Genomic DNA, 24,047 nt, shown 5'->3' with positions numbered 1-24,047 from the left:
AAGAGTCGTAAGTTGATAAAGATATAAGCTTAAGTTGTGAAGGCTCTAAAAAGATGTTTTAAAGCCTGATAAATGCAAGTTATAGAGGCTGAAAGGTCTAAGAAGATGTTGGTTTTTTTTTTTTTAAGATTTATCTATTATTATTTATACAATATTCTGTCTGCACATATACCTGCAGGCCAGAAGAGGGCATTAGATCACATGTGAGCCACCATATGGTTGCTGGGAATTGAACTCAGAACCTCTGGAAGACAGTCAGTGCTCTTAACCTCTAAGCCATCTCTCCAGCCCCAGAAGATGTTTTAAGATTGGTAAATACACATTATGATTGTTAGAGGGTGATTTAGGTACAGAACTTCGGACTCATCAAGATAAAATAGTGGAATGCTTTTTCCAAAGTTGCCAAATACAAATGGATTGGACTAAACATTGTGACTATAACTTTTTTTTTTTTGAGACAGGTTCTCTGTACAACAGCCTTGGGTGTCCTGGACTCTTCTTGTAGACCAGGCTGACCTTGAACTCACAGTGATCCTCCTGTCTCTGCCTCTTGAGTGCTGAGATTAAAGGCATGTACCACCACCCCGGGCGTGAATATAATTCTTACCTGATATTTCTCATAATTGGTCATATTATTTACAGTTTATTGATGTTAGAGAAAAAGCCATTTATTGGACTAAAAGGAGATGTTAGGATGCACTATGTGAAGGTGTGTCTCTGTATATTCAATTGTAAATTCTGTTTCTACAGAGAGTTAAATACTAGCTGGATCTTGGACTTGTTATTTCTATGGCCCATCACTGGTCTCATTTTGTAAATATCGATCCTTCTTCACTGGCCTATTGGCTGTATTAAAGATCTGGCAGCCAATTGCTGGGCAGGAAGTGGAAGGGATCTTCCAGGGAGAGAGCGGGACTCTGGGAGAAGAAATCAGAGGTGGGAGACTCAGGATTGGACATGGGGAAGTGGGTGGGGTTGGGAGGGAGGGTGAATGGAGGGACCAGAGGGAGAGGTGGACCTAGTCACCTGGCAGTCGGAGTGTCAGGATTAGTCAGGTTAGAATAGTCAGGAGACTGCCCAGCAAAAGCCCTATGTTTTAAAACATTTTTTTCTCTTCCTTCCTTCCTTCCTTCCTTCCTTCCTTCCTTCTTTCCCTCCTCCTCCTCTTCCTTCTCCTCCTCTTCCTTCTTCAACAGGGTTTCCCTGTGTAGCCCTGGCTGTCCTGGACTAACTTTGTAGACCAGGCTGGCCTCAAACTCACAGAGATCTGCCTGCTTCTGCCTCCCTGATTGCTAGGATTACAGGTGTGCATCACTGCACCCAGCTAAGTTTTAAAATATTAATAAACCTGTATTTATATAGTTGGTGGGTCCAATAGCCCCACTATAGGGTGAGGTTCAAGAAATTAAGATTTAAAGCCAGGAGTGGTGGTGCACGCCTTTAATCCCAGCACTCGGGAGGCAGAGGTGGGCGGATCGCTGTGAGTTCGAGGCCAGCCTGGTCTACAAAGTGAGTCCAGGATGGCCAAGGCTAACACAGAGAGACCGTGTCTCGATAAACCAAAAAAAAAACAAACAATCAAACAAAAAAAAAGAAAGAAAGAAAGAAAGAAAAAGAAAATAAAAAGAAATTAAGATTTATGTAGGCAGTGGTGGTATATGCCTTTAATCCCAGCACTTGGGAGGCAGAGACAGGAGGATCTCTGTGAGTTCCAGGCCAGTCTGGTCTACAGAGTGAGTTCCAGGACAGACAGAGAAACCCTGTCTCAAAAAACAAACAAAATAAATAAAATTTGGTGGCTAAATGTGCTCATTGCCTTGGTTAAATTTTTGCTTCCAGATAGTCATAATCATTTTCTTTTTTTCTTTTTCCATTTTTCCTTCTTTTTTTCTTTTATCAAGGCAAGGTTTATCTGTGCAGCCTTAGCTGTCCTGGAACTCACTCTGTAGCACAGGCTGGCCTAGAACTCACAGAGATCCAATCCACCTGTCTCTGCCTCCCAAATGCTGGGATTAGTGGCATGGGCCACCACAGCCCGTTATTATACGTGTGGACACCCTGCCTGGTTATTATAGGTGTGGACACCCTGCCTGGTTATTATAGGTGTGGACACCCTGCCTGGTTATTATAGGTGTGGACACCCTGCCTGGTTATTATAGGTGTGGGACACCCTGCCTGGTTATTATAGGTGTGGACACCCTGCCTGGTTATTATAGATGTGGACACCCTGCCTGGTTATTATAGGTGTGGACACCCTGCCTGGTTATTATAGGTGTGGACACCCTGCCTGGTTATTATAGGTGTGGACACCCTGCCTGGTTATTATAGGTGTGGGACACCCTGCCTGGTTATTATAGGTGTGGACACCCTGCCTGGTTATTATAGGTGTGGACACCCTGCCTGGTTATTATAGGTGTGGACACCCTGCCTGGTTATTATAGGTGTGGGACACCCTGCCTGGTTATTATAGGTGTGGACACCCTGCCTGGTTATTATAGGTGTGGACACCCTGCCTGGTTATTATAGGTGTGTGGACACCGTGCCTGGTTATTATAGGTGTGGACACCCTGCCTGGTTATTATAGGTGTGGATACCCTGCCTGGTTATTATAGGTGTGGACACACTGCCTGGTTATTATAGGTGTGGGACACCCTGCCTGGTTATTATAGGTGTGGACACCCTGCCTGGTTATTATAGGTGTGGACACCCTGCCTGGTTATTATAGGTGTGGACACCCTGCCTGGTTATTATAGGTGTGGACACCCTGCCTGGTTATTATAGGTGTGGGACACCCTGCCTGGTTATTATAGGTGTGGACACCCTGCCTGGTTATTATAGGTGTGGACACACTGCCTGGTTATTATAGGTGTGGACACCCTGCCTGGTTATTATAGGTGTGGACACCCTGCCTGGTTATTATAGGTGTGGACACCCTGCCTGGTTATTATAGGTGTGGACACCCTGCCTGGTTATTATAGGTGTGGACACCCTGCCTGGTTATTATAGGTGTGGGACACCCTGCCTGGTTATTATAGGTGTGGACACCCTGCCTGGTTATTATAGGTGTGGACACCCTGCCTGGTTATTATAGGTGTGGACACCCTGCCTGGTTATTATAGGTGTGGGACACCCTGCCTGGTTATTATAGGTGTGGACACCCTGCCTGGTTATTATAGGTGTGGACACCCTGCCTGGTTATTATAGGTGTGGACACCCTGCCTGGTTATTATAGGTGTGGGACACCCTGCCTGGTTATTATAGATGTGGACACCCTGCCTGGTTATTATAGGTGTGGACACCCTGCCTGGTTATTATAGGTGTGGACACCCTGCCTGGTTATTATAGGTGTGGACACCCTGCCTGGTTATTATAGGTGTGGGACACCCTGCCTGGTTATTATAGGTGTGGACACCCTGCCTGGTTATTATAGGTGTGGACACCCTGCCTGGTTATTATAGGTGTGGACACCCTGCCTGGTTATTATAGGTGTGGGACACCCTGCCTGGTTATTATAGGTGTGGACACCCTGCCTGGTTATTATAGGTGTGGACACCCTGCCTGGTTATTATAGGTGTGTGGACACCGTGCCTGGTTATTATAGGTGTGGACACCCTGCCTGGTTATTATAGGTGTGGATACCCTGCCTGGTTATTATAGGTGTGGACACACTGCCTGGTTATTATAGGTGTGGGACACCCTGCCTGGTTATTATAGGTGTGGACACCCTGCCTGGTTATTATAGGTGTGGACACCCTGCCTGGTTATTATAGGTGTGGACACCCTGCCTGGTTATTATAGGTGTGGACACCCTGCCTGGTTATTATAGGTGTGGGACACCCTGCCTGGTTATTATAGGTGTGGACACCCTGCCTGGTTATTATAGGTGTGGACACCCTGCCTGGTTATTATAGGTGTGGACACACTGCCTGGTTATTATAGGTGTGGACACCCTGCCTGGTTATTATAGGTGTGGACACCCTGCCTGGTTATTATAGGTGTGGACACCCTGCCTGGTTATTATAGGTGTGGACACCCTGCCTGGTTATTATAGGTGTGGGACACCCTGCCTGGTTATTATAGGTGTGGACACCCTGCCTGGTTATTATAGGTGTGGACACCCTGCCTGGTTATTATAGGTGTGGACACCCTGCCTGGTTATTATAGGTGTGGGACACCCTGCCTGGTTATTATAGGTGTGGACACCCTGCCTGGTTATTATAGGTGTGGACACCCTGCCTGGTTATTATAGGTGTGGACACCCTGCCTGGTTATTATAGGTGTGGGACACCCTGCCTGGTTATTATAGGTGTGGACACCCTGCCTGGTTATTATAGGTGTGGACACCCTGCCTGGTTATTATAGGTGTGGACACCCTGCCTGGTTATTATAGGTGTGGACACCCTGCCTGGTTATTATAGGTGTGGACACCCTGCCTGGTTATTATAGGTGTGGACACCCTGCCTGGTTATTATAGGTGTGGACACCCTGCCTGGTTATTATAGGTGTGGACACCCTGCCTGGTTATTATAGGTGTGGACACCCTGCCTGGTTATTATAGGTGTGGACACCCTGCCTGGTTATTATAGGTGTGGACACCCTGCCTGGTTATTATAGGTGTGGACACCCTGCCTGGTTATTATAGGTGTGGACACCCTGCCTGGTTATTATAGGTGTGGACACCCTGCCTGGTTATTATAGGTGTGGACACCCTGCCTGGTTATTATAGGTGTGTGGACACCCTGCCTGGTTATTATAGGTGTGGGACACCCTGCCTGGTTATTATAGGTGTGTGGACACCCTGCCTGGTTATTATAGGTGTGGGACACCCTGCCTGGTTATTATAGGTGTGGACACACTGCCTGGTTATTATAGGTGTGGGACACCCTGCCTGGTTATTATAGGTGTGGACACCCTGCCTGGTTATTATAGGTGTGGGACACCCTGCCTGGTTATTATAGGTGTGGACACCCTGCCTGGTTATTATAGGTGTGGACACCCTGCCTGGTTATTATAGTTGTGGACACACTGCCTGGTTATTATAGGTGTGGACACCGTGCCTGGTTATTATAGGTGTGGACACACTGCCTGGTTATTATAGGTGTGGACACCGTGCCTGGTTATTATAGGTGTGGACACACTGCCTGGTTATTATAGGTGTGGACACCCTGCCTGGTTATTATAGGTGTGGACACACTGCCTGGTTATTATAGGTGTGGGACACCCTGCCTGGTTATTATAGGTGTGGGACACCCTGCCTGGTTATTATAGGTGTGGACACCCTGCCTGGTTATTATAGGTGTGGGACACCCTGCCTGGTTATTATAGGTGTGGACACCCTGCCTGGTTATTATAGGTGTGGACACACTGCCTGGTTATTATAGGTGTGGACACCCTGCCTGGTTATTATAGGTGTGGACACCCTGCCTGGTTATTATAGGTGTGGACACACTGCCTGGTTATTATAGGTGTGGACACCCTGCCTGGTTATTATAGGTGTGGACACACTGCCTGGTTATTATAGGTGTGGACACCCTGCCTGGTTATTATAGGTGTGGACACCCTGCCTGGTTATTATAGGTGTGGACACCCTGCCTGGTTATTATAGGTGTGGACACACTGCCTGGTTATTAAAGGTGTGGGACACCCTGCCTGGTTATTATAGGTGTGGACACCCTGCCTGGTTATTATAGGTGTGGACACCCTGCCTGGTTATTATAGGTGTGGGACACCCTGCCTGGTTATTATAGGTGTGGGACACCCTGCCTGGTTATTATAGGTGTAGGACACCCTGCCTGGTTATTATAGGTGTGGACACACTGCCTGGTTATTATAGGTGTGGGACACCCTGCCTGGTTATTATAGGTGTGGACACACTGCCTGGTTATTATAGGTGTGGACACACTGCCTGGTTATTATAGGTGTGGGACACCCTGCCTGGTTATTATAGGTGTGGACACACTGCCTGGTTATTATAGGTGTGGGACACCCTGCCTGGTTATTATAGGTGTGGACACCCTGCCTGGTTATTATAGGTGTGGACACACTGCCTGGTTATTATAGGTGTGGGACACCCTGCCTGGTTATTATAGGTGTGGGACACCCTGCCTGGTTATTATAGGTGTGGGACACCCTGCCTGGTTATTATAGGTGTGGACACACTGCCTGGTTATTATAGGTGTGGACACCCTGCCTGGTTATTATAGGTGTGGACACACTGCCTGGTTATTATAGGTGTGGACACCCTGCCTGGTTATTATAGGTGTGGACACCCTGCCTGGTTATTATAGGTGTGGACACTGTGCCTGGTTATTATAGGTGTGTGGACACCCTGCCTGGTTATTATAGGTGTGGGACACCCTGCCTGGTTATTATAGGTGTGGACACCCTGCCTGGTTATTATAGGTGTGGACACCCTGCCTGGTTATTATAGGTGTGGATACCCTGCCTGGTTATTATAGGTGTGGACACCCTGTCTGGTTATTATAGGTGTGGACACCGTGCCTGGTTATTATAGGTGTGGACACCCTGCCTGGTTATTATAGGTGTGTGGACACCCTGCCTGGTTATTATAGGTGTGGACACCCTGCCTGGTTATTATAGGTGTGGACACACTGCCTGGTTATTATAGGTGTGGGACACCCTGCCTGGTTATTATAGGTGTGGACACCCTGCCTGGTTATTATAGGTGTGGACACCCTGCCTGGTTATTATAGGTGTGTGGACACCCTGCCTGGTTATTATAGGTGTGGACACCCTGCCTGGTTATTATAGGTGTGGACACCCTGCCTGGTTATTATAGGTGTGGACACCCTGCCTGGTTATTATAGGTGTGGACACCCTGCCTGGTTATTATAGGTGTGGACACCCTGCCTGGTTATTATAGGTGTGGACACCCTGCCTGGGTTATTCAGTACTGAGAATGGAACCCAGGCCCTTTAAGCACAATAAGTAAGCACTCTATCTACTGAGCTACATCCCCAGCCCTGTATTCAGTTTCCTTTTTTTTTTCCCCCGAGATAGGGTCTCATATATCTCAGACTGGCCAGGAATTCACTAGATAGTTCAAAAGCTAAAAATCTGAGTCCTCTTGCCTCTACCTCCTGAGCACTGCGATTACACTTAAATACTATGACACACAGTGCATACCAGACATTTACTGATGTCTTTTTTTTTTTTTTTTTTTTTTTTTTTGGTTTTTTCAAGACAGGGTGTCTCTATGTATCTTAGGCTGTCCTGGACTCACTTTTGTAGACCAGGCTGGCCTTGAACTCACAGCGATCCGCCTCCCTCTGCCTCCCGAGTGCTGGGATTAAAGGCGTGCGCCACCACGCCGGGCTTTTACTGATGTCTTTTATCAATTCTATTCTCTGTCTTTAACGTGACAGATGGCAGGCACAGTTCCCTGGTGGATCCTTTGCTTAGCACCTGTGAGGTTCTGGGTTCAAACATCAACAGTGCAAAAGTAATATCTCTACATGGGAAGTTATGAATTCATATCAGTTTTGTGTATCTAAATAAAGTATTAAAGGATTCATTCTGTTTTTTTCTCTCAGTGGTTACCTCCCTTTGGCATACAGTTGAAGACTTGGCTAACTCTCTTTATCCACATACTTATGGAGTTTCTTTTTGAAATTATCTGCCTGTATTTAAACAATGTCCTTTCCCCACCTTGGGCTACCCTGATTTGAATTGCTCTACATTATAAAAATCTTTTCTGCTGGGCGTGGTGGCGCACGTCTTTAATCCCAGCACTCGGGAGGCAGAGGCAGGTGGATCGCTGTGAGTTCGAGGCCAGTATGATCTACAAAGTGAGTCCAGGACAGCCAAGGCTATACAGAGAAACCCTGTCTCGAAAAACCAAAACCAAAACCAAAACCACAACAACAACAAAAATCTTTTCTCCTGCACATTACTCCTGAGCCACTGTAGATGTCCCTTTACTCTGTTGGGTGTTTGTACTATGTCAGGCTGCGGGCCTCCTTACCCAGCCCTGCCTTCCACCTCTTGGCTGGACTCTGCCAGCCTGTTCTTACCTTGTTTAACTAGTCACTGAATTTCTCAGGAAAGGTGGGAAGAGGAAGAAGAAGGCGTTCTAGCTCATAACTCATAGGTTCCTGTACCTGGAACTCATTTAGATGGTAGTGATGATGAAGAAATTTTCCACTTGAATGAGCTTTGGGAGAGCAGGACTTGGAACCGTGTGTGTGTGTGTGTGTGTGTGTGTGTGTGTGTGTGTGTGTGTGTGTACGTGAGTGTGTGTGTGTATGACTGTATGTGTGTGTGTGTGTGTGTGTACCTGAGTGTGTATGTGTGTATGTGTGTGTGTGTATGACTGTATGTGTGAGTGTGTGTATGTACATGAGTGTGTGTGTTTTGCATATGAGAAGAATCTAAATAATTTATAGCTGCTGAAACAACTGGTACATTGAAGATGTACCTCCTCCTACATCTATCAAGAAATCTTTTCTCTTTAACTCTCCTTGAATCTAGACTGCCCAATAACTTTCTCATTCACTTTGCGACAGGGACGTCTGTAGCCCAGGCTAGACTAGAACTTGCTATTTATCTAAGGATGGTTCTCCTGCTTCCACCTCAGCTGCACGACACCATGTCTGACTTTTTTTTTTTTTTTTTTTTGAGACAAGAGTTTCACTATGAAATCCTGACTGGTCTCAAACTCAAGATTCTCCTGTCTTCACTTTTAAGTGCTGCTAGGAGGACAGGCCTGTGTAACTATACCTAACTCTGAGATTTATTTTTAACCAAAAGAATTCTCTAAGAAGCAATGCTTTGGGGCTCAACAAGTTGGCTCAGCAGCCAAAAGTGCTTTCCATCCAAACCCAATGACCTGAGTTGAATCCTCAGGTCCCACAGTGGAAGAAGTGACTTCTGGAAGTTGTAATTTGAACTTCAAACCCTTGTTGTGATGTATGAAAACACACATACATACCCCACAAATATGACAAACAAAAAAATTTTTACAAAGAAGTGAAGTTTCAAGGCTGAGTCTTAGGAAACGTTCCTCCGTTTGTCTTGGGCACTTTTGGAATGCGTCCTCCACTTTGTGGGGGAAACCTAAGCAGTTGCTAGCCTAAGTCATTACATGCAAAGACTTTTGGGGAAGGGGTCGACTTCAGGAATAAAAGTCTCAGAACTCAAGCCAGCTGGGCCTCACGAGCTCCCAGGCTCCACTGGCACAATCACCAGGGCACACATAGGAGCGAGGAGAAACATTGAATGAAGCGGTTTTGAAGTTTCTAACAGTATAGTATCTGGTTATCACTACAGGAATCAGAGCTTCCAGCTAACAACCCACTGTGGAAAGCTGTTGTCACACTGTGTGGGAGCTGCATTGCAGACCTGTGTGCACGCTGGGTACTGTTCTCAGCTCCTCTGACATACTGAGTGAAACAGGAGTGCAAACTGGCAGGCATACACAAGGCTTAGTCCTTGGCGGGCTCTCTGTCTTCCTCCTCAGTAGACGATTAGAAGGTGTTATTTTTCCTGGATTTCTGGCCCAGAAGGCCCTGAGATAGATCTGTGGTCTTAACACTTTCATCCTGTCTCCTGTCATCGGTACCTGGAAAGACTTGACTCCATTTTCCTCTGCCTACTTTTCAGGTGGGGAACTACCCTGCTTTGGCCTAGCTCACTCCCAGGCAGCATTTCCCCACTAGCATAGGCTGGTCGAGTCAGCGCTTCACCCTGACCAACTCTCAGAAGGTGCCGGGTGGCTTTGTGCTCTACAGTAACTTAGCAATCAAGGCTCGCTTTTCCTTTTCCTATGCTGAGCCAACCATTTCTAGAAGCCAGGTACGGTGGCTCACACCTACAATTCTGGCACTTGGGAGGCTGAGGCAGAACGAATGTTCTCAGGGTTCATGGCCAGCCTGGATTGTCGCGCCTCGCTTGACCAGCAAGAAAGATGCGATCACCAGTTCTTCTCTCAAGCGGTTTATTCAGGCTTTTCTTTCCAGGAAAATCCCCCGAGCCACTCCCATCACGCTCATTTATACCACCCAAACAGCCAATCACACTAAGCCACGTCTCACACGCTGATAGGCTCGTGAGGCGGATCTAATGCAAGCAGCGGGCATCTTCCAAATAAGGACTTGTTTACCTCCACCGAGGCAGCTCTGACTCATGCCAGGCACCATCTTGGGGTGAGGTCCACAAAGGGCTCTGTGGCTCTCTACAGTTCCTCCTTTTTGTTTTATTAGCACTGACGCAACAGGTGAGAGTAGAGGTCTGATCTCCAGGAGGACACTGATGTATAACAGCCCACAATCTAAGCCCTCCACCAGATTGAGTGCTGAACCCGTCCTGTCGAATGGACACTGATGTACAACAGTACTCAGCCAAAGCCCTTCACTTGGCTCAGCACTGGACCCATCCGGTACCTTTTTTCTGGAGGTGGGTTCTGGGGTACCAACCCACATGCAATCAGACTTGCTCCCCAGGAGGCCATTAACTGCAAACAATGTACCTCCAGTGCAGTACTCTGCCTTGCACCCTGAGCGTGACGAGGTGATCAATTCTTCAGGACCGACAACCACACTTGTGGAGATTGCCCCGCCTCAACTGCTGCAAATGCCTGAGCCATCATGATTTGAGTACGCATCTGAGACGCATGCAAGCGACAAATACACCAAAAGCATACCACACATACTGCAAGCATCAAGAACCCCAGGGCTCCTATTCCCGCCCACTCTTTCAGGTAGTTCATAGCTGCCGACATCCAGGGGGAGAAGCCCAATGCCATGGGAGGATCCACTCGCACTGAATTCACAGTGACAATGGCGAGGCGCAGATCTCTTAGGGTATGTTCAAACTCGGTGGACCAGTTCCCCTGGAGATAAGCTGAAAGACTTTTAGACAAGTTAGCAGCTCATGTAAAATTGTTATATGGCACAGATGTAACGCATAACCCTGACATTTCCATTCGCATCCGAGCTGAACCACCAGTAACAGGATATCTACTTGTTCTTGTACCAGATCAACGCGTTGATTTAAAATCATGATGCCACCTTTCAAGTGTGCATTTATGTTGGTCTGAACCTCTAAGGCGGTGGCCAAACGCATACAGGAGTAGGGCCAAAAGAAACATTGCGTCCTGTAGTCACTAAAGCATTAGAAGTTTCAAAAAGGTCAGATGTATTCCAGCTGAAAGTAGTATTACCAAATGCTCCTCCATTAATCATGGCCATTGGCGTCAGCTGCCATTGACCCCACAAAGGAGCCAATTGTTAAAAGGATTGGACGGTATCGGGAGGTTAGTTGACCTGAATACGGCAAACCAGGGGGCTATGGGATCACATTCTGACAAAAAGGTTCCCAAGGTTTTACTCTTTAACTTGATTCCCTTTGATTTTAACAGCTCTTGATTTTGTAGAGAGCTTTAGGCTAGGTTAAGCTATAGTGTAGGCTCCTGTTGAAAAAGAAGGCTGGCCTCTCTGCCAGATCGCCGCCATCATGGACACGAGCCGCGTGCAGCCCATAAAGCTGGCTAGGGTAACCAAAGTGCTGGGCAGGACCGGTTCGCAGGGACAGTGCACGCAGGTGCGTGTGGAATTTATGGATGACACCAGCCGCTCTATCATCCGAAACATCAAAGGCCCCGTTCGAGAGGGTGATGTGCTCACCTTATTGGAGTCAGAAAGAGAGGCTCGGAGGTTGCGCTGACCCTGCTGCTGGGTCCTGGATATCCACCACTTAACCCATGGAATGACCTGCAACTGTTAAATAAAGCATTTGTATTTGTCTGGTTAAAAAAAAAAAAAAAAAAAAAAAGAAGGCTGAAGCTGGGCATGGTGGCGCACACCTTTAATCCCAGCACTCGGGAGGCAGAGGCAGGTGGATCGCTGTGAGTTCGAGGCCAGCCTGGTCTACAAATCGAGTCCAGGACAGCCAAGGCTACACAGAGAAACCCTGTCTCAAACAAAGAAACAAAACAAAACAAAACAAAAAGGAAAGAAAAGAAAAAGAAGGAAGGAAGGAAGACAGACAGAAAGATGGATGCTCACAGGTATTCCTGGTCATAGTAACGTAGGCCTACTTATGTCAGATTGGTGAGGCTGAGGCAGGAAGATGCTAAGTTTGAGAGCACCCAGGACTAATGCAGAGAGATCCTAATCTCAAAACAGAAAACAACTCAAGCAGGTTGAGCAGATTTTGCAAGAGCAATAGAGTAGTCCAAGAGGGTCTTTTCCACAAGGTAGCATTTGAGGACTCTGAATGAACTGAGGGAAGAATAGCTCAGGTAAAGCACAAATGTCCTGAGACAGGAAGAAAAGACACCTAGGGGAGGGGTGGAAACAGGTAACTGCTTAGAAGGCAACCTTACAGCCCAGGCCAGGATGATAGAGGCTTGGCTTGTGGCGATTGCAACAGAGTTGCAGGTGGTGTTTGAAGGTAACAGTAAGAGATGTGCTCAGGGGACTGGGAAGGGCATTTGGGAGAGCAAGGACAGCTTTCAAGTTTGGGTGTTAGGGTACTGGGATCACAATGGTGCCTCTCTCTGAGGGAGACGAGGGGGGCGTGGAATGTAGGGGTTAAGTTGTTGTGGGCAGGACTCCTTCCGTTGAGATGGTACAGGAAGGGGGGCTGCTAGTGAAGAGATGTGGCTGGAGACAGAAATTCGTGGTGCCAACACCTAAGGAAGGAGTACAGATCTAAAAGAGCCTAAAGATGTCATCAACAAACAGGGGAGGAGCAGTCCAAATAGAGGCCAGAGGGGTGGTCAGGAAGTCAGGCGAACAAAAGTGCAGTTTGCACGACTGCAACCATATGTCAAACTACTCAGCCTGCTTTCTCACCCATGAAGAGAGAGTTAACTACCCCTATTTCGTGGCATATACTGGTTGACAATAAACTCGCCAAATACAGGAGTAGCTAGAACTAGTTAGCATTCCTTGTCCTAAAGGTTCTCACTATATTCAAGGACAGGTGGGTCAGAAGTCTTGTGGTCAAGGCCTCAGGGGCTTAAGCCTCTCAGGCATTCCAGGCGCCACCTTAAAATCAACAAGGAGTAAAGGAGTGTGTAGTGACAAAGTGTTCAGGAGCCCGAGTTCCACAGCTCATCAGCTGTGAGATCTTACAAGCAATCCTATTTTCTCCCGGTACCCAGTGAACTCTGTGTGCTGTGTAGTCCCGCCTGACTCCAAACTCTGGCTTTTCCAGTCTCCGCAACCAGAGTCCGGTATTACAGGTGTGCACTGACCGATCTCGGATTCCTGAACTCTGCAAATTGGGGGCTGTTCTGCACGCAAGCTTGGGAATTAAAGCAGCTGCCAGGCCCATCCCCACACGCACGAGTCTCCTCTTCCGGCAGCACGCAACAGAAGCTCTGTGGCACCCAGAACCAAGTTGGGCTGACCCCCTGCGTTTCCCAAACTCGGCAAACACCAAAGTGGGAGTAAGAGTAAGGCAACTTGGTCATTTCCCTAGCAAGACTCCCAATAAGCCGCTCCCCCTTGCTAGCCCCTCACAGGCAAGCAGACCCAGCTAGGCTAATAGGATCTTTGGAACGCCCCAGAGAATCGGTCCGCTGGCCTCGCAGCCGGTTTCCTAGACGACCTTTCTCCGCTCCAGCTTCTCACTACCCCCAGGGCCACCCGCCAGCCCTCCTGGCCTCACGCGCTGCTGTCCCAGGCCCACACCCGAGACTTTGGGTACGCCAGGAAGTGGTGGGGCCGCCGAGAGCATCTCGTTTGAACGAAGAGGCGCGGTTTGGGAGAGAGTTAAGCCCCATGGTGACGGCTATGGAAGAAAAGCTGAACGCCTCTGGGCGTGAGATGCCGGTTCAACCCAAGGATGTAGTCGGGCTGGCGGAGCGCCACGTTTAGTCCTAAAGAGCCGGGGCGTCTTGTATCCCACCCTCCCGAGGCCCCGCCCCTCAGGCCCCGCCCCTCAAGCCCCGCCCTCCCCTAACGGCCAGAAAAATCCCGGCTGAAGGTTCCGCCCCTCAGTCCCCTCCCCAAGCCTTGTCCCTCAAGCTCCGCCCCCCACTCAGAAGACCCGCGTTGCGGCCCCGCCCCTCAGGTCCCGCCCCCTCAGGTTCTGCTCACTTCGCCTTCGGGAAACCCGGTCGGGGCCCCGCCCCCATCATAGGCCACGCCCCCACCCAGGCCCCGCCCCGTGCCCCTCCGCGCCGGTGGTGCCCTGCTGATCTCTCTAGAGTACCGCGGCCCGGGGTGTCGGCTTTCCGCCTCGGGCAGTCGCCGCCGCGCTTCTAGCCCCCTCCTCCCCGGCCCCTCCCTCGATCGCTGCGGTCGGGTAGAGCCTGGCGGGCGGCCTGCGGGCGGGCCGTCCTCCTCTGAACCGTAGCCCACCCCCTCTTAAAGCCGCGGCGGGAAGATGAGGTTTCGTGAGCCGCTCCTGGGCGGCAGCGCGGCGATGCCGGGCGCGACCCTGCAGCGGGCCTGCCGCCTGCTCGTGGCCGTCTGCGCGCTGCACCTCGGCCTCACCCTGCTCTATTATCTCTCGGGCCGGGACCTGAGCCGTCTGCCCCAGCTGGTGGGAGTCTCCTCCACGCTCCAGGGCGGCACGAACGGCGCCGCCACCGCCAGCAGGCAGCCCTCGGGAGAGCTCCGGCCCCGGGGCTTGCGGCCGCCGCCGCCTCCTTTAGGCGTCTCCCTGATGCCTCACCCGGGTCCCGACTCCAGCTCTCCTGGTGCGGCTTCTGGCCCCGGCCTGAAGAGCAACTTGACTTCGGCTCCAGTGCCCACCACCACAGCACTGCTGTCGCTGCCCGCTTGCCCTGAGGAGTCCCCGCTGCTCGGTAAGAACTAGGATCCGAGGACATGGGCTCCTCGGATTTCCTCCACCGGGGTTCCCAGGACGTTACCTTAAGATCTCTCAGGACTGCCAGCCTCCAGGTTTGGTTCAGAGCCCATAATCCCCAAGATGGGCTTCCGGGCTCAACTAAAAGAGAGCTTGGTTGGTGTCTCAAGAGGCTGGGGCCCTGTTGGGAAGACCGCAAGCTCTTCTGGCCCCCGGCACCAGGGAAGGCCCTGGGGACACCCTTGTTCTGGCCCAGGGCTCAGGAAGTTTTGAAGTTGGGGTCAGTTTAGACTTTTCCTACCTGTAGCAACACCGGGACAGGACCGGCAGTGAGCAAACCATCTCCTTCAGCCACCAGCCTCCAGCCCGCCTTTGAACAAGTGGCTTAACTTTCTCTTTAAGGGTTCTTTCTGGTAAATGGAGCCGACACACCGCATGGCTTTAGGCAGTTGCTTTGAAGGAATAAACGAAACACTGTAACTAAGGATTTAAATAACGAGAGCGAACTTTTTAGAAAGTTGCTACAGTTGTGGGCTTGATTTCCTGCTAGTCCTGGGCCAAAGGCGCCTTCTGTCTCCCACCCTGGGTTCTTCCTCCTCAAGGTTCCTCTTTAACCAAAGCGAGCTGGGCCCTCTCCAGGGGCAGAGGAGGGGCCTAAGGACTCTGGGGGACTGGAGGGCTAAAATTAACCAGATCGCTGGGGGTGGGGGTGGGGGGGACTGCACTTTTCTGACATTAATTGCCCAGCTGATCTGAACCCTGGCCTTCACCGGGCAGGGTACCAGGTCCATGGGTTTTCGTTTCTTATACTAGGAGAGCGTCCCAGGGTAGACCTCGGTTTGACCTGCAGACCACAGGTTGTTTCCGCCTTTACCAGCCAGGTGGCTGCTCATTTCTAATGCCAGGTTTTGGAGAATGTGGTCCAAGTGAACCCCCACCTCCCCAGGAACAGCCAGGCAGCGTGCCAGGAGTTTCGACACGTTCCAGAGAGCTGTGGCAGAGCAGGCCCTCCTATAGTCTCTTGCTCAATTTCCCCAGTAATTACTTCAATATTTTCGTATCAAGTTTGGGAGGAAGTTCTTGGAATTGGCCAAACATGAGCAGAAAGTTGAATTCCTCTGGACTTGGTTGTTAATCTGAGGAACAGGAATAGTCAGTCCTGCAGAGAGTAAAGTAGAATATTTAAATGACCCAAACTAAAAGCCTGTTAAGAGTTAGTGTCCCTCCCTAGTGTGTGAAGTGGCCTTGTCTGAGCTCACCCCACAGGTTATTTTAGGACTCACTGAGATTGTGGACACCGTAGGCGCTCCATACAAGATAGCAAACAGTCAGCAACCCAGCTGGAGGATTTGAAGTGCCAGTCCCATGGCAGCAAACAGCACAGAGGAGGAGAGGAGTCCCCCACACCATGGAGTGTCTGGGCCCTTTTGCTTTTGTTTTTGGTTGTTGCCTGAGCATTAATGCAGGAGAGGAAGTGGGGTGGGGAAGAGACAAATTAATTAGTAAAATGAACTACCCTAGGCCAGGCCCAGGTGGAGTGCTTGCCTAGCATGCAGAAAGCCTTGGGTTTGACCCCCGCACATACAACTGCATGGCTGTACATGCCGGAAACACATGAGAGGTGGAGGCAGCAGGATAGATCAGAAGTTCAAGGTCATCCTCTGCCGTGTAGTAAGTTGGAGGCTAGCCTGGGGATACATCAGACTCTGTCTCAAAAAGAAAACTAGTACCCACGTTTATAGTGGTTTAAAGGAGTCCAGCGACAGTGGTAACTATAGTTCTGTTAGGCTTGGTTTGGTAATGTGTGTTGCTACATTGATTCTGAAATAGGAAGCTGGAAAAGGTCTTTTCTGAGAGAGAACATTTTTAGACTGTGGAGCCAGAGGCTGGTCCTTTTCTAGCCTGGCTACTTTGATGTGACTTGCATGGGACTGATGTTTGGGCTGCTGCTGAGGCTACAACCTCAGAAACGGGGTGAAAGGTTTTTTGTTTGTTTTGTTTTATGAATTTTATAAATTGAGTCCTTAGATTTGAATGATTAGGTGCAGCTTTTGGAGGGTGTTTCCTGGCAGGAGGAACCTCAAGAAAGCTTTAACTGTGTGCGTGTGTGCGCGTGCGTGCGTGCGTGCGTGCGTAGGGTGGGTCAGGCCCATCTGTTCCCACTGGGCAGGTGTCAGCCAAAGCCCTAGGCGGTGGTGGTTTTGAGGTTTGGTGGGAGAAAGCATCCCTGGAGGTTAGCGAAGTGGCCTTTTCACTACTTGCACTTCCTTTCCCTAACTTTCCTCTACTTTCTGGTGTCCAGCAGTCTAAGCCAGGTGGCTTGGATCCTTTTCAGTTGATAGCTGGTGACGTTGAAGTGGTAAGGGGCCAGACCAGGTTGCTGATATAGGCGGCTGTTCTAACCTGTCTTTGGTTAGTCAGAACGTTTGCGTGGACTTTAGATAGCCTGAGGTTAGCACTGTGCTTCGGCAATGTGCGCGACTGGGGCAGACTGTATTTCGTGGTGGTGGGGACTCCTTTCTTCTGTGGGGCTTGTGCAAGTCCCTGGCCCCCCAGTGTGGCCTACGGAGGTGGGGGCGCTAGCTGGCCTTGCCTGAAAAGCTCTCCAACTTGCCCAGAGAGCTCTAGTGAGTGAGCTCAGGCTTTTTTCTCTAGCCCTGTGACAGGCCTCAGGTAACTGTGCACCACGCACTCTGCCGCTGACTGTCGAAGAGGTGCTCCTTTCTGGTCACCTGGATGTTTGCCTGAGGTGGGAGGAGCCGCAAGCCTTGTGGTTCTTTCCCGGAATGTTTATCTTTTTCCAGAATGTTTTATCTGCTCCAGTTTGGCACAGCTCAACAAGATTTGACTGGCTGTGGCACAGACACATTGGGTGTGGTGTTTGTAGAGAAGACGGAGAGCGTGAGAGGCAGGATTGATTTGGGGGAGCCGGGCTGGCCCGCTCAGCGGGGACCTAGAACAAATAGAGCAAATCCTTCAAGGGGGCAGTGAGTTCTGGGCAGCTGAAACCTCAGAGGCTCCTCTTGCCCAACTGTGCTTTAAGGAGATACCCTTCATTTGTGCAAAGGGAAGGTTTGTGTGTGTGTGTGTGTGTGTGTGTGTGTGTGTGTGTGTGTGTTTTCTCTGGAGGCCATAATTTATGGATGTACACACAGATCGCACTGTCTTTATCTAACCATCATATTAGACATACCCTAAGCAACCCGGAGCAGAGATGTACATCCCAGGAAAAGCATGGCAAGGCCTCAACTCTTCCCAGCTCAGGCAGTCAGGCGGCCATAAAACAGAAACCTGATTACCAAGGTCATTCAGAAATACCATCCATGACAGTTTGGATCTTTTTCATGGTGAAACCTGTTAGTTTCTCCCAAATAGTGTGAGATGTAATCCCACCTGTCATTTATTCTACACTTGCTAGGGATGTGGCTTAGTGCTTGCATATATAAGGCCTTGGACTTAATCCCAGAACTAGGGAGAAATATCCCAGGTTCTGAACAAGTGTGGGAGCCACCTTTGGCAGAAGGGCATCCGATGAGCACTAATGTTTCTGCCACCCCCCCCCCCCCCCTGTGTGTGTGTGTGTGTGTGTGTGTGTGTGTGTGTGTGTGTGTGTGTCCCTTTCTCTAGTACTCTATCCTACCTTACATTCGTTCAGAAAGAAACTCAGGTTTAATACCAGAATTCTTCTGTCCTGGTTTTATTTGATTGTGTGAAAATTTTTTCCTTTTCCCTGAAGCCGTCCATTAGCTCTGCTGGGTAATCTTAACCTGCTGCTTTATAATAATCATAATGAGATATCAACAGCCATCTGCCTGGGTATTATGGTCTTTGAGGAGCAGCAGGGTAGGGATTTCCAGGCTAATTTAGGGCTTGCGAATGATGGAGCACTCTGAGCTCTCCCACAGGCTCTGCCCTGGGACGGTCAGACTTTGGAAGCACAGTGAGCAGCTTAATCTTGGGCTCGGTGGACCGAGGGTCTCTGTGACCGCGGCAGTGGACAGAGGGTCTCTGTGACAGTGGCCTAGCTATGTTTTGGTCTAACCTGGTAATTCCTTCACCTGTTCCCATTCCTGCTAGGCGAGATTGGAATTCTGCCGAAATCAATGTCCACTTGCACCTTGCAGGGTTTTTAATGCAGTGGAGTGGTAATCGTTTATGAGGAAAAGAAGTGTGTGTGTGTGTGTGTGTGTGTGTGTGTGTGTGTGTGTGTATGTGTGTGTGTGTGTGTGTGTAGGCATGCTTGCAATGGTACTCTCGGAGGGGTCACAGGACAGTTTCAGGTATTAGTGGTTCTTGCTTACACCTTGTTTGCTGCTGCGCACAGCAGGGAACCTGTCCCATGGGCTGCTCAGGAGTCTCCGGTCTCCACCTCCCAGGCTTGCTGTAGGAGCACTGGGAATACAGACATGCTGTGGTCTGGCTTTCCCACGGGGATTCAAATTCAGGGTCTCAGGATTTCACAGCAAGAGCTTTACCCGCTGGGCCATCTCCCCCGCTCTGGAATGGCTTTACAACAAAGTGACTTCCATTTTGGTTCAAATCCTCGGAGACTCTGGCACTGTGGTGACTTTACATTTGATTCTGCCATAGCTGATGTGTCCCCTGAGCCAGTGGCCAGCCTGCCCCTGTAAACTGAAGGACCATAGCAAGGCATGGGTTTGAACTTGATGCTGTCTATAGAGATAGCCTTCTTGTATCTCAACTAGGCAAAGTCTCCTGAAAGCTGATTGCAGCTGTGACTGAAAAGACCTCGGTTGTGGAGCCTTGTTTGTTGAGCCTTGTTTGTCTGGGTCTGTGCAGGGTGAGGTGCGGGTGCCATTGTCCTGAGGAGAGTTCTCCAAGGCCTGTCTGAAAGTCAGAGAGAGGCTTCTGGGTTAGAGGGCTGCTGTGGTTTGGCCTGAGCTGGTTCTAGGTGAACGTGGCCTGAAGGGATTCGTCATTAGAAGACAGAGGAGTGAGTCATGCTCGGTGTGCAGCTTCCATGTTTTCAGCTGGGCCTCAGCCCTCCACTTCCTTATACAAATAGGGGCCAGGGGCTGTTATCGAATTGTTTGGCAGTGATTTCAAGTATGTCCTGGGTGTGTTGTGTAACTATAGTGACTTGCCTCATAGGTGTCAGGACAAAGGCTGTGGTTCTTCGTTATTTTGCCTTCTTCTCTTTTCTTTCTTTTGTTTTGTTTTGTTTTTTTGGTCTTTTGAGACAGGGTTTCTCTGTGTAGCCTTGGCTGTCCTGGACTCGCTCTGTAGACCAGGCTGGCCTCGAACTCACAGCCATCTGCCTGCCTCTGCCTCCCGAGTGCTGGGATTAAAGGCCTTCTTCTCTTTTCTTTTTCAGGGTGGGAGTAATCATTCTGTTTGTGGAGAGTGATCGGGGGTAGGGGTGTATAACAGTGAAGAACACTTCTGTGAAGTCCTAGATTTAATGATCCCCCAACTCTGAAAACATGCAAACAAAAAACCAGGCACATTGAAAATAATGTGCAACCACGTACCCTGGATGGGGAGACCTGGTGGCACTCAGAGGAAGGATAGCAGGCTACCAAGAAGAGACTTGATACCCTATGAGCATATAAAGGGGGAGGAGGTCCCCCTCAGTCACAGTCATTGGAGAGGGGAGTAAGGGGAAAATGGGAGGGAGGGAGGGATGGGAGGATACAAGGGATGGGATAACAATTGAGATGTAATAAGAATAAATTAATAAAATAAAATTTGGACATCTTAAAAAAAAAGAAAATAATTTGCAAAGTTAAAGAAAGAAAACCATACTCACATTTTTTCACCTAAGATAGACAGACACTCCTATTTTCTATTAGTCTTTTCTTTTTGCGTGTTTAAGAATATAGTTGAGCCAGGCAGTGGTGGCGCACGCCTTTAATCTCAGCACTTGGGAGGCAGAGGCGGGCTGATCGCTGTGAGTTCGAGGCCGGCCTGGTCTACAAAGTGAGTTCAGGACAGCCAAGGCTACACAGAGAAACCCTGTCTCAAAAAAAAAAAAAGAATAAGAATATAGTTGATGCCTTGTGTATATGTGTGTGTGTGTGTGTGTGTGTGTGTGTGTGTGTGTGTATTTTATTTATTTATTTATTTATTTATTTTTTTTACGATATCTGGCAAAGTCACCTAGGATTTTAACTTCTGCTTCAACTTCCCTAGGGCTTGAACTCCAGGTGTGGTGGCATCGTACTTAGATACTGGCTAATTTTTATGTCACTTGACACAAACTTAAATCTTTGGGAAGAGAGAACCTCTATTGAGCAAATGCTCCTACCAGATTAGTCTCTGAGTAAGCTGTGGTGCGTTTTTTCTTAGCAATTAACGTATGTGGGAGGGCCCAGTCCATTGTGGGTGGTCCCACACCGGACAGGTGGTCTCGGGTGTATAAGAAAGCCATGAGGAAGGAGCAGCCGGTGTGCAGCATCTCCCCGTGGCTAGCTGTAAGATGAAATAAACCCCCCTCCCCAAGTAGCCTTTGGTCATGGTCTTTATCAGGCTATAGAAATCCTAACTAAGCCCTCAGTGTTAGGTAAATCAGTTAAAGCTGATATCTTTACAAGAGGAAGAAACGGATATAAATTCATGTACATGCCTGGTGATCATGCTTTTTTCATTAAGGTTCTGGTTCAGTGTTAGTCCTGCATCTTTTTAAACACATCACAGAGGTAGGATGGGGATGCAGTTCAGCAGAAGGGTGATCGCTCGTAGGTGTGAGGCCCCAGGCTTGGCCCCAGCGCTGCAAGAAAATAATAAAACATAACTAACCAATAAGTGACAAGAGCACCTAAGCGTAGCTTTCTTATCACTTGGTTGTTGTTAGATAGGTGTATTTTTTGTTTTCCTGGTGATGTGGTGAGTCTCGTGCACAAAACTGTACTTTTTGTATGGTGGAGCTTTTTTCTCTCTCTTTTTTTTTTTCTTTTGAGGAGTACTAGGTTTCACGCCTCCTTACAAAGGGTTAAGTGTGATGGAAAATTACAGGTTTGCACAATGCTGTCAAATGACTATCACTTATGTGGAATGATATGTCTAGAATTCTAATCAAAAAGAGAGCAGGTTCAGGAAGCGTCTGGGGCAGGGCCAGTGGACAGTGGTGAGCACATCTGTAGATCTGCCTGAGCAGAGGTCTGCTGTGACTGCGACCTGGGACCATGCTTCCTCAGTGACTTCTCCACTTTCCTTAGCTGCCAAATCCCTGGGTGGGCTTATATGGCCTAATATGGCTCCAGGGCTGAGTGCTGGATGCATACTACTGGGCTAACCCAGCGTTGTTGACGTCATCGAGATGTGACACAGATGAGGCAGCAAATCCAATTCTGAAACATGCGACATTCTTTTTCTACTACCACATGTTCCTGAGTTCTAGGGAGGGGCTGGGGAGTGAGAATCTGTTACGTTTCCGGGAATTCTCTTAAGGGAAGCCTGGGAGAGCAGCAGAGGCTGGCTTTCTATGAGGATGTGGTGGATTACGTCAGTAAAGCCTCAGACTGCTATGCCTGGCTGTTCCCAGGGCGTATATTGTGATGTTATTATTCCATGTTGAATGCCCTCAGTGGAGCTAGATTCTCTTCTGAGGGGGATGCTTGGTGTGGAGACTCTGCTAGGGTGCATCTCGCTGAGCTTTGGGGGTTAGAGGAAGGGTGACGGCAGGGGCAGGGTTCTGCCGGACCAGCTTGAGCCATGCACGCAGCGTCTAGGGTCAGGCTCCTTCCTGCCTTTCCATGTGAGCCTGGAGGGGCCTAGCAGGGCCTTTAGTAAGTGCTTGGCCCAACGACAGAGCTCATTCGAAAACTGCCTTTACCATTTCCTTTAGAAGTTCCTCCCTCCTTTGCTTAATACCCTTTTGACTTTGACACCGTGAAACCACAGAGCTGCTGCTGGTGTGACAAGACACCAACAGCTTGAAAAAAGAGACGGACAGACAGACAGGGACTCTAAGATAAGGGAGACTCAGAGAAGCCGGCGTTGGTCTTAGACAAGCCCGGGGATATAGCCTGGTGGCTTCTTATATTCGGATAAGCACTGTAGGCATTCTGAACAGAGGCCCTGCTGGCTGACATATTTAAGAAAGACCCCCAAGGGCAGGGACAGACATGGACTGACTTGCTTTACGGCAGATTTTTATAGGGAACTGTATTATATGAAGTGCAAAAGTTATGGGTGACTCTTGGCCAGCCACGTGCAGAGGCCTTGACGTTCAGGGGCTCCAAGGGGCAGGGAGTAAAATGGACTGGGGCCAGCTGCAGAAACCAAGGGGCGGGAACACACACTGTTGCTGGCGCCCTGTCTGTCTCAGCCTGCCTGAACACCCTGCCGTGTTGTGGTGGGCTGGGGGTATTGCTGGAAACAGCCCATGGTTTCTTCTCGTTGCTGTTACACAGTCAAATCTCCAGCTGCTGCGAATAGTTACCCACAGGGTAAGGGATAAACGGAAGTGCAGGCAGAGGGGGTGCAATAAGATAAAAGAGCGGCCGTGGTGCAGTTCAGACTGTTGGGCACTGCTGTAGGATGCAGAAGGCCGAGGGACCTCGGGGGGGGGGGGGGGGGGAGGAAGGGCCTCAAGAATGGCTGTGCAAGCCGAGCGTGGTGGTGCACGCCTTTAATCCCAGCACTCGGGAGGCAGAGGCAGGTGGATCGCTGTGAGTTCGAGGCCAGCCTGGTCTACAAAGTGAGTCCAGGACAGCCAGGGCTACACAGAGAAACCCTGTCTTGAAAAATAAAAAGCAAAGAAAGAATTGTTGCACAGTCTGCAGAGGGCAGGGGCACGCCTGGACCAGCTGTGGATTCAGAGTTCTGCCTCTTTGGTGTTAGACTGATCTAGACTCTGAAGTTCAAGCGGACTGTTTTTCTCCGCTTCCTAAATCCTGGTGGCGTGTGTGTATAAAAGTAGTAGCTCTGTGTGCAGTGTGAGAGGCCTTGTGAATTAATTCTTGGTGAAGCTCACCGCCCACTACTTTCAGAGCATCTGTGGTGAGGCTTCTTCTGAGGAGTCTGTCATCTCTGTCAAACAGGCATGATGATTTTAGCAGGTGAGAAATGGAGCAAGGGGGCTGGAGAGATGGAGCACCAGTTAAGCGTGTGCTGCTCGTCCCAAGGATCCAAGTTTGGTTCCCGGCACCAGCACTGGCGGGTCACAGGCACCTGTAACTCTGGCTCCTGGGATCTGATGCTCTCTTGCCCTCTGTGGGCACTTGCACACATAGAGTATGCACTCACACAGACACCAACCAAAAGAAAATGACTTTATAAAATGAAGTGAGGCGCCGGGCGTT

At 49.4% G+C, this 24,047-nt stretch overlaps 2 protein-coding genes across 3 annotated transcripts in view; both read left to right on the top strand.

Annotated features, from left to right (window-relative positions):
- The first annotated feature begins 11,444 nt into the window (after nucleotides 1-11,444).
- LOC311594277 (small ribosomal subunit protein eS28-like) lies at nucleotides 11,445-11,793 on the top strand. The gene has a single exon (XM_084775866.1). The coding sequence runs from the start codon at nucleotides 11,473-11,475 to the stop codon at nucleotides 11,680-11,682; it is 210 nt and encodes a 69-aa protein (XP_084631992.1). The 5' UTR covers nucleotides 11,445-11,472; the 3' UTR covers nucleotides 11,683-11,793.
- A 2,344-nt stretch (nucleotides 11,794-14,137) lies between these two features.
- Nucleotides 14,138-24,047, top strand: part of B4GALT1 (beta-1,4-galactosyltransferase 1) — a 52,475-nt gene continuing 42,565 nt past the window's right edge. Inside the window, exon 1 of one of the 2 annotated variants that reach the window (XM_084775721.1) lies at nucleotides 14,138-14,779. In XM_084775721.1, the coding sequence (XP_084631847.1) occupies nucleotides 14,356-14,779 (424 nt within the window). In that variant the 5' untranslated portion in view covers nucleotides 14,138-14,355. The remainder of the gene's footprint in view (nucleotides 14,780-24,047) is intronic. The other variant, XM_084775720.1, reaches the window with a different exon arrangement.

The sequence above is a fragment of the Acomys minous genome (genome assembly GCF_964271855.1).
Source record: "Acomys minous genome assembly, chromosome: 1".
NCBI lineage: Eukaryota > Metazoa > Chordata > Mammalia > Rodentia > Muridae > Acomys > Acomys minous.
Note: the sequence above shows the minus strand (reverse complement) of the source record. Positions and strands in the feature narration are given on the sequence as shown.

Excerpts from the sequence above, each read along its gene's own strand:
- LOC311594277 (XM_084775866.1), top strand. The coding sequence starts at position 11,473 with ATGGACACGAGCCGCGTGCAGCCCATAAAGCTGGCTAGGGTAACCAAA.